General features: G+C 41.6%; 1 protein-coding gene across 1 annotated transcript; it reads right to left on the reverse strand.

Moving 5' to 3' along the window:
* Positions 1–2,965: 2,965 nt before the first annotated feature.
* On the reverse strand, positions 2,966–3,562 carry LOC146871054 (natterin-3-like). The gene has a single exon (XM_085646125.1). The coding sequence runs from the start codon at positions 3,560–3,562 to the stop codon at positions 2,966–2,968; it is 597 nt and encodes a 198-aa protein (XP_085502251.1).
* Between the last annotated feature and the right edge of the window lie 5,938 nt (positions 3,563–9,500).

Below are 9,500 nucleotides of genomic sequence, written 5' to 3' on the forward strand. Positions count from 1 at the left end.
GCTAATATCGGCTAAACTTAAATTTCAAAATGTAAAACTGTTTGTATGTTACATTATTTGCCCGATAAGCTATCCAAGTGGCCGCGGTGCGGGACGGAGAATGCAGACATCATAAGTAAGTTTGCTAGCTGCCCAGTGCTGTATGAATATTGGTTGGAAGGTGCTGTTTGTTTATCCCAAAGTTTTAATATCGCTGTTGAGCCCAATGTTTACAACATTATGTTGAGTACTAAACTGAGTGTGCCTCACTGATATACACGCATTGCTTTTATTGATATTGTCAAAGGCAGACTATGTATTGCCAGAGAGTGAATAAGTCCATTTCCACCTTAGATGAGCAATTGGTGGACCCTTATGTGACAGGAACTACGAAACTGAATCTGTCATTTCAAGGGTCAAAGGTAAAAAGGGCCAAAAAGATTGTCTGAAACATGAGAGCAATTATTTTGGGTATATACAGTGGCGGTCCCTGAGTTTGCCGCCCAGTGACAGCCAGTGCAGGTAAGAGCAGGGGAGGGAGTCGACAGACAATGATGAGGGAAAATACAAATTTTAAAAAAAGAAAACCACTTACCTTGCGCTCGCCGAAAAAGCTCACCTCACCTGCCGCCCCTCAAAAAGTGATGCTTGGGACGGACTGGCCCCCAGCTACGCCACGAGTATACATAAGTAGTCTGTTATTGGTTTATAATATTACCAGTTGTCATAAAGTTGTGTACCTTATGGGATTTTTAGATTATGAAAATGTATGTAATGAATGTTTCCACAAACTTTATAATGCTCAACTTTCCCAAAACAAAAAAAGAGTTATTCCCCCAATCACAGATTAAAGTGTAACTAGTTGACACCTAATATCTTTAATTGCACAAAATGCTCCACTGCCTTGTCATGGGCGGCCACCCAAAATCTTGCTTTTTTCTACTGTTCATTGCTCTCGTACCAATGTATGTTTGCTAGACCCATGAATTCTATTCTCAAAGCCATTGGAACTACCAATAGAGCATGCCTTGTGAACGTGTCCACCTCAATGGAAAATCCCTATGCTGCATGCAAACACGTTCCTTCCTTCTTCCTCACCACCCTCCTAAACTTGATTTCAACATTCCTAATACTCGTGATAACCATGCATAAGACTTCATCTTCCAGTTAATCTGATTATCATTCATTTTCCGAACAAAGGAGTCAGTGGACTCCTCACATACTCTTTAACTTCCCCTTCTCCTCATACAAATCCTTGGCATATTAAATCAACAGTAATTTCAACAGATAATATGCACAGCTCGTAGAACATTGAACTGACACATAGCTACCTGTATTTGTCACTTTAGGAGCAACTCTGCTGGTAAACACTGAGATTAATGGCCAGTGGTCTGTCTGTGGTCTGCCATTCCCCACAGAGTAGACCTAAAAGATGCACACCTGACCAGCATGCTAAAGCATCACTCATTAATAGAGTTTGGGACCTCTGTGCCCCTCAAAGCTCTATATGCACATACTTCTGCTTTCCAATTGCTCCTCTGCATAACTACTGCCTCAAAACACATGCGCTAACATTCTTCACTCCACGCAAATCTTGCATTATTTTTCATAAGCTCCCCAATGAAAGGGTCTTACGAGGTAACTGTGGAACAAATTTGGGATGACTTTCAGCTATTCCCAGAAAATAACTTAATGTTTCTGTGGATTGGGAGCCTCGCCTATGCCTTTCACCTAAATCTCGTTGAGTGTTATTGCTTCTCAGGAAAAAGGGTGACTTGGACTATCTACCACTCCTACTTTTGCCCTTCAGAGTCATTTATTTTGCTTTCAAGATCATCAAAAAACTCTCCAATCTCTTATCTTGAAACATTCTATTCTTGACATACACTAATACATCATGTTGAAAACATGTGTCTCCATATCCTCATGTAAATAGGGTATCTGTCATTTATTTGAATGTGGTCAAACCTTGGTTAGATAAAATGGTATTCTTCTGAACCAGTAAGCTTTCAGAGTGATAAAATATATCAGGGGACGTTAATCTTTATGGAAGATACTTTTGTGGTACGCAAATACCATATCTAGGGTGGGATTCATCCCTGTTCCCTAAAGTAACAAAACATCCCTGATATGTTTAGCATTGGATGCCTAGAGACTTAAATGTTGATACTAAGGTCATGGAGGTCAGCACACATCCAGAGTCTTCAGTTGGTTTTATTTGGTCGAACCACTGGCTCTATCCATTTTGAAAGTTTTATCTCTTCTGTTATGTCTTCCTTGCATAAATTCTCCTTCAACTCATTCCTCAAGCACTCTAAGCACTAAATGGCCACTTGGGTGAGAATACATTTTGAGCATTATCTTGTGGACTTCAAGTCCTACTAAACTGTCAATGAAAACAATTCAGGAAATAACTCCAGGCAATCTGTTTATTTGAGGCCTCACTATTGATTATTCCCAGTACTTTCATAGCATAGACTTATATCATCGTCTAGTGCATAGGCATCAATCAGTTTTGGTCTGAACACACATTCTTGAGCACCACTGTTGATAGTTTCAACTAGAGTCTACAGAGGAGGCACTAATATTCAACATTTTACCTATATAAACTGCAACAAACTGCAGTCTCTTTGCAAACGCATACTAGGTAATCAAAATCAATCTACCAAGTAAGGTACACACATATACATGTTTTTTAAACGTCACCTGGCATTTTATTGGCACTGCACATGGCGGTTTTATATTAAATGTAAAATACGAACGGTGAAGGCTGCACAGAGAGTGTGTGCAGTTCACCGGTTGTCAGTGCATGAAGATGGGGATATGAATTAATTCATTGCTGGGTGATACAGAGTGGATCATGTATACAACAGAAAACACATCACTAAATTACTCATAAGTAAATGTAGGGGTCTATGCACATGAGAAGACACTGTCCAGACCACCCCTCAAAAGATTTAAAGCTGCAAGGTTGTGACGTCCTGCTTTATCCACAGCGGATTGGAGCGTCAGCGCTCACAATATTCTCAGCCACCTGCACCCCGATATATTCCCCCTTTACATCTTGGACATTTATGGTGGCATCCTCAAAGATAGTTCTCATTTTTCCTGTCCAGGGTATGTCAGCAGTGTAGCGCGTTCCTGTGACAAAGTATTCCACAGAGTACTTGGGCCTAGCTTCGAGTTTAGCATTAATAGTGTCAGTCCTTGATTCCATCCGCCTACCTACGGTACCCACAGTAAAAGTGGTGGTGACAGAAGAGGAAACAGACATCTCTCCAAGACCTGGGATGCCTGCACTTATCTCAACGGTAACTCCAATCTCAATGGAGGATTCAAAGCTCCAGCTAGATTCTGTTTCAATAGTAAAGGCCAACTGCCTTTCAGCATAAACAGGTGGGCTATCTGCGGGAGCAGCACAGTTCTGCACTTTGGTTCTGGCGCTCAGTTGTAAGGGCTCCGTTCTCAATATTTTCTTATCATTGAAGTTATATTTAATATCATAAAGGACTACTTTTTTGGTGGGCTTGCTATTATGAACTAAAACGTACTTGCTCTTCAGCACGTAGGCTGGGATATCCATGTTCCCGTGCCTTTTAATACCAGACATAGCATTGAGGGTTTGACCTTCTGGATTTATTGGAGATGCTTTCCAGATGCTGACATCAGCCCTTGCCCCACTTCCTCTATCATTCCAAACCCAGGTCCAAAGTGCCGGGGTTACATACTCTGCTTTAACACAGCGGAAGTCATCAGCGGAAGGTGGTGCTTAGTTCCCTGTAGCTGCATAGCCAAGGGCTACATAACCGGGTGGACACACAGGACTCCCAAACCCCTATCTGTCCAAACCTGGACAAAGGAGGTAGGCTTCACCAGAGTCCCTGCCTTAATATCCTTTGCAAATACTCCAGATGGCTTATTCTAATTATCAACGGGGATGTGACCCAGGCTGCAGCAGTGGTCAGCTTTCCAGAAGGAGACATCTCGAGCTGCTCCACTCCCTAAAAAACAAGATAAAGTATACGAGTCCAACGCTCATACATCCCTACTCATGCTGCAAACATGTCCTTTATATAAGTCCTGGCTGTTTTAAGAAGCTTGTCTTCCATATTTTAAGGCTTCCAGACCTTTTAATTACCATTAAAGATCACGAAATTCCTCCTTCTTTGTGTAATGTTGCCAGTGTGTCAACAAGGATTGTAAGCAATAGGAATAGGAGTACGACTTGTGAACCTCAAATTTAGGAGTTGATCTTTAAAAGGCTTTTTTAAATGAAATGGTAAATAAGGGTCAAGGAATAAGAGACGCTCAGAGTGTGCATACATAGTAGACCATAACTACCAAACAAAGTTGCTGATTATTTGTGTCAAACCACAAGCTTGGAAAAACCTCACTTGACACATTTCTCTTCATTGCACCTTTGGACAAGTGTCATTTTTCTAAACAGTGAATTATCCTCTCTTGTTAGAAGCACACTTGCAGATGGCCTAGAGACCCGCAGCATATCTCCTCATTTAAATTTCACATATTTAGAATAAAGTACTGCATAAACAACCCTTGTTCAGACCTAATACATGAGATCCTTGCCCAACTTGTCTGCTCACCCCTCCATAGCTTCTCAAAAGGAAGCATGCATTCTTGTCCCATGACAAGACTATCTTACTGATGAGTTAGAATGTTTTCTTTTCCACCAAATGTTTGCATAATTCTTACATTGTTTACTTGCTTTCAGTCTTTTTGTTTTTTTTCCTCTTTCATCTTTTAAGTCTGGCTCTCTTCTTGTGATGAGAAGGCTCTTTGAAAATATTTGTTTACAAACATTCATCCTTGTGTTAGAGAGAATTTTATTACTTGCTCTGATATGCCTATCATGCTCTACAGCCCAACGCGCTATTCATGAACCAGATATGAGCCATTTGTAAACATAGACTGTCTTGCAGTGCAGTTAGAAGTGGCCTAGGGAGGAAGTGTTGTCAAAATCAAGATAATGGTAGCACCAACTCCAGGAGGCTTGTGTGGGCTTAAGCAGATCCATAACGTTGCATTAGAATTTGACTTACTATCCCTTCAGCTAAGCTGCAGATGAAATGAAAATGGTCTGAAGTACTGAACCACAACAGTATAAAAAAAATTAAAGTAGTGGCCACCTCTGAAGGTGTCAGTTACAAGATGGCAGATCCCACTGAAATTCACATGGGCGACTTATCTTGGAAGATTTGCTTTATCGAGACAAGCTGGAGAGTTAGCAGATATGCGTATTGAATATGTGGTGTGCACTAACTTGGGGCCTTGGAAAAGTGGGACAGTAAGCACTCATCAAGATATTTAACATCAGTAAACACTCTTCTGAAGAACTGTATTTCTTTGGCACTTCTACTTATTGGAGTGGGACACTTTGATGAAGCGCGTGAGCAGGAAAGAACAGCCCCCGTCATCACAGATAAAATATCAGCACACTGTATAAAAGAGCTTCAATGGTCACAAAAGAAGAGACCATCAGCTTCATCAATGTCTGCTGCGAGAAACATACTGCATCAAAATCTTAAAGCACACACAAACACACTGATATATATATATACTTATTCATATAGGATAGACTGCTTGACTAGATGCTAGTTACAGAGTGTAGTTTTAAGCGAATAATAAGCCCACCAAACTGATCAAAGGGCAAAACCTCTGGCCAAACTGATGCCTCTAAAAGGACTGGGGACACATTATTCATGTGTCAAAATGTTCTAACATGTGACTGGCTCTTCACTAAACATAGGAGCCAATCAGGGTCAGCAGAACTTCAGAAAATTCCCAAGGTCCCTATATGCCAGCCCTCATCTGACGTATTTAATCTGTTCAGTGACCAGGGATTTATAGTGACCTTAAACATCTGTGAGCTTACCTCCATCATCCCAGATGTTGGCCATTTCTTGTGTCTGATAAAGAACCAGAGAAATGTCTTCAGAGTCGCCTTGTGATGGGAGTGTTATTTTATCAGATTTCAGGATGTACGGTGTATTCGATGGTCTGTTATAGTTGCTAACAGATAAGAAAGACTCAGAAGTCAAACCTTTAAAATGGAAAACATAGACGATGCAGGTTAATTTCTAACCGTTCAACTTTGTTCCCAAGATGCTGACAGTTATTGAACATTCCTCATTTGTGTGGGCAAACTTTGAAGCAAAGTAAAGACACTGAAGTCATTATGGGAAGATTGCTACTTTTTGACCCACAACCTTTGTAAGTGCTATACCAGTTCTGAATGGCTGGTTGGGCTGACTAGAACTGTCACTGTTTGTGAATAAAACCTGGTCTCAACTGGCAGGAATATAGGACTACTTTTACTTGGCAGAAGCACTGTGGATTGGGGAGAAGTCTGGCTAACAGGGCTGGACTGGGAACCAAAAGCAACTCTGGTAAGTATGATCAAATCATCTAAGGCTGCACAAAGCAAGCAAACATCATGAGTGATGTTGACGACTTTCTCCAAGGAGTACACTGCCAGAATATAGAGTTCTAAGTATCATTCAGAAAAAATAGCATAGCAAGAACATCAGCAAGAGGAATGTCCAGAAGGTTAGTAAATAAAGGTAAGTATAAGTTGGCTATTCTTTAAAAAAATTAAACAAACTATTAGAGTTTTTTCATTTCAAACAAGCAACATAAGGTACACAATCAAGATTAATATTACTCTGCCAGAAGTTCACAAGTACTGTCAATATTCATGTCTATTACCAGTCCCATTCTCCACTACTGTTCCCCTTTACCTAGAAGACACATTTTCATTAGGCCTTGTTGGATCACCCGGTTCACAGTCCAAAGTCCATGGCTCCCAAAGTACAAATCCAGGAAGCTACCCCATTATTGACAACATTACCTCTGGTTCTTTTTAGATTTGTTACATTTTACTCCACATATCTGTACCTTCCCCCATCCCCATCCAAGTCAAATTCTCTCAAATTAGAGCTGTATCACTGACAAGGACAGGAGCAGCGCTCCCAAACCCACTCACCCGAACACAGCAACACCATCCCCAAAAGCCATCAAGAATTTCAATAATTGGATCACCTCCTGTGTTGACTCCGTGCCCCAACCCCAACACAGCAATACAACACGATCTAGATCTCGATCCCAAGCTAGTTGATACACGGATTACGGAACTCAGACTGATGAAACTCCACAACACACACTGAAGCACAAATAGATAATGAGCCAGGATAATGTAGACAGGAGCATGTTCCGATGTGCCATGAGATGCTACCAACAAATGATCAGGACCACAAAATGCACCGCTCTGGCATATAGCATCAATGCCAACACCGACAGAAGCAAGGAAGTCTTCGCCATGGTGAAGAATTTCACCTCACCAGTGGCCACCTCCATCTCGATTACATTCTTGCAGGACCTCTGCAACAATATACCTCAATTCTTTAGCAACAAAATCACTGCCATTTACTACAACTTCAACGCACAACTGGACACAACACACCTTGCTAAATGCCTCCGGATCCTATGCAGAAAACCCGTGCTAACCACGTTGCCCGTTATCACCGCAAAAGAAACTACTACCACCATGAAGTCCAGCAACTCAGGGGCCCAGTCAGACTGCTACCCTCCATCTCACCTACTACAGAGAACTGAAACCCATAGGCACCAGGATCATATGCCATTCTGAATGCCTTCACCTCTTATGCAACCTTCTCAGATGCTTGGAAATGTGCAGCTTCTACTCCCATTGCTGAAGAGACCCTCAGAGGACCCTTCAATGTACACCAACAACAGACTGATCTCGCTGCAACCATTTCCGGCCAAGATCGTAGAGAAAATCGTCAACAGACACATCACCGAATATCTCAGTGTGGCCACTAACACCTCAATACCATTCAGTTTGGTTTCAGACCTAAACACAGCATGGACATTGCCCTCATCACTACCAAGGATGACATCCACATGACTCTGGACCGAGGAGACATGGGAGCCCTCCTCTTTCTGGACCTCACTGTCGCCCATCCCCACCCCACCCCATCCTCCTCCAACGCCTACACGGCATCGTAATCAAAGGATACGCACTCTGATGGATCTGCTCCTTCCTGACTGGAAAGAGCCAGTCAATCATCCCGGCACCGAACACCTCAGACACTAGCGACCTCTTCTATGAGGTTCTACAAGGATCCTGCATAATCCAGACCCTCTTCAACAACATACATGATCCCTCAAGCCAGCATCATCCACTCTCACAACATTAACGTCCCCTCCTACACCAGTGACACACAACTCATTCTCTCCCTCCCAGACAAGACACCCAGTACCCAGATCATGTTCAATGCCTGCATGAGTGCTACACACATGAGCCTCCTCAGTTCTTTAATTCCACAAACAGCTAAAGATCTATTTTTTTTTCAAGGAGCCCCGCTAGCCATAACTTTGCCTAGACTCACATATGCTCAGCACCAGGATGCCTTACTAGGCGATAGTGCGCTCTGCAAAACTGTATACCATAACATAATACCTTGACACTATGAATATATGTAAGGTATGTAGATATGAAGTTAAGATTAGCAAGTACCTATTTATTCTTATTTTCATACTGGTCGATATTCTGACATGCAAACCTCCAACTTCAAAGAAAGTTTTGAAAATGTGCAGCTGATCAATGCATTTTACAACACACATTTTTAAACACAATGGTAAAGAAGCATTTTGCAACAATTCTAGAGAAAAACTAAGTGACCAACTCCAAAGGAAAAGACAGTAAACTATGCATGTTCCTTTAAGAAAATTCTGAGCATCACAAGAACATGTTACTATTATTTATTGGGAGAAGGTTTCCTCTCCTCCATTTGACATGCAGCTTGTAAGTGGGAAACTGCATGGGCACAAGAAGGAGCTCTCTCTCTGTCCAAAGTGCTAAAGGACCTCTTATTTATTTCTTACAAAAAATGTAATATTGCATCAAATGTAGTTCCATGAAAGAAGGCCTCTATGTTAAAAATGAAATAGCTTAATTGCACCTCAGAACCTGTAATTGTAAGTTCATATACATTTTATTAGCATTTATTTTCACCAGCACAACCAGTACAGACTTCTGTGTGGTAAGAATATTTTTGAAAACCTTGGAAAGAAAAAAGACAACTATCCCTTCTCCCTGCACTCAAACAATGCTTCCTCCTATGAACCCTCCCCCATCGCCGCTTCCCTCAACCGAGATCTCAAGAACGTTTAACTTATGATGTGCCTCCTGTCCAAGCAGCAAGTCTTTTGAGTTCATGACTGCGTAGCCCTATGTTGTTGAATCATAGAATAATAACTATCTAATTTGGAGCCATCCAAAATGTTCAGTGCTTTTAGGGCAAGTGTTTTTTATAGTCATTACTAGAGAAGGCTAGCAAGCGTCCCCATTGTTTGGAAAAGTCTCTTTCCGTTCCCCTTGTTGCTATAGAGAGCTACTCCATGCCCAGGTGCCACCATAGTTTTTCCAGCCAATTCTGCTCCAAAGGTAGTTATTGTAACCCCAGAAAACCAGGATCAAC

This window comes from Triturus cristatus, chromosome 1_1 (assembly GCF_964204655.1).
Source record: "Triturus cristatus chromosome 1_1, aTriCri1.1, whole genome shotgun sequence".
NCBI classification, from domain to species: domain Eukaryota; kingdom Metazoa; phylum Chordata; class Amphibia; order Caudata; family Salamandridae; genus Triturus; species Triturus cristatus.

What these genes read in the sequence shown, in the direction of transcription:
- LOC146871054 (XM_085646125.1), bottom strand. Translation starts at nt 3,562, where the DNA reads ATGGATATCCCAGCCTACGTGCTGAAGAGCAAGTACGTTTTAGTTCAT.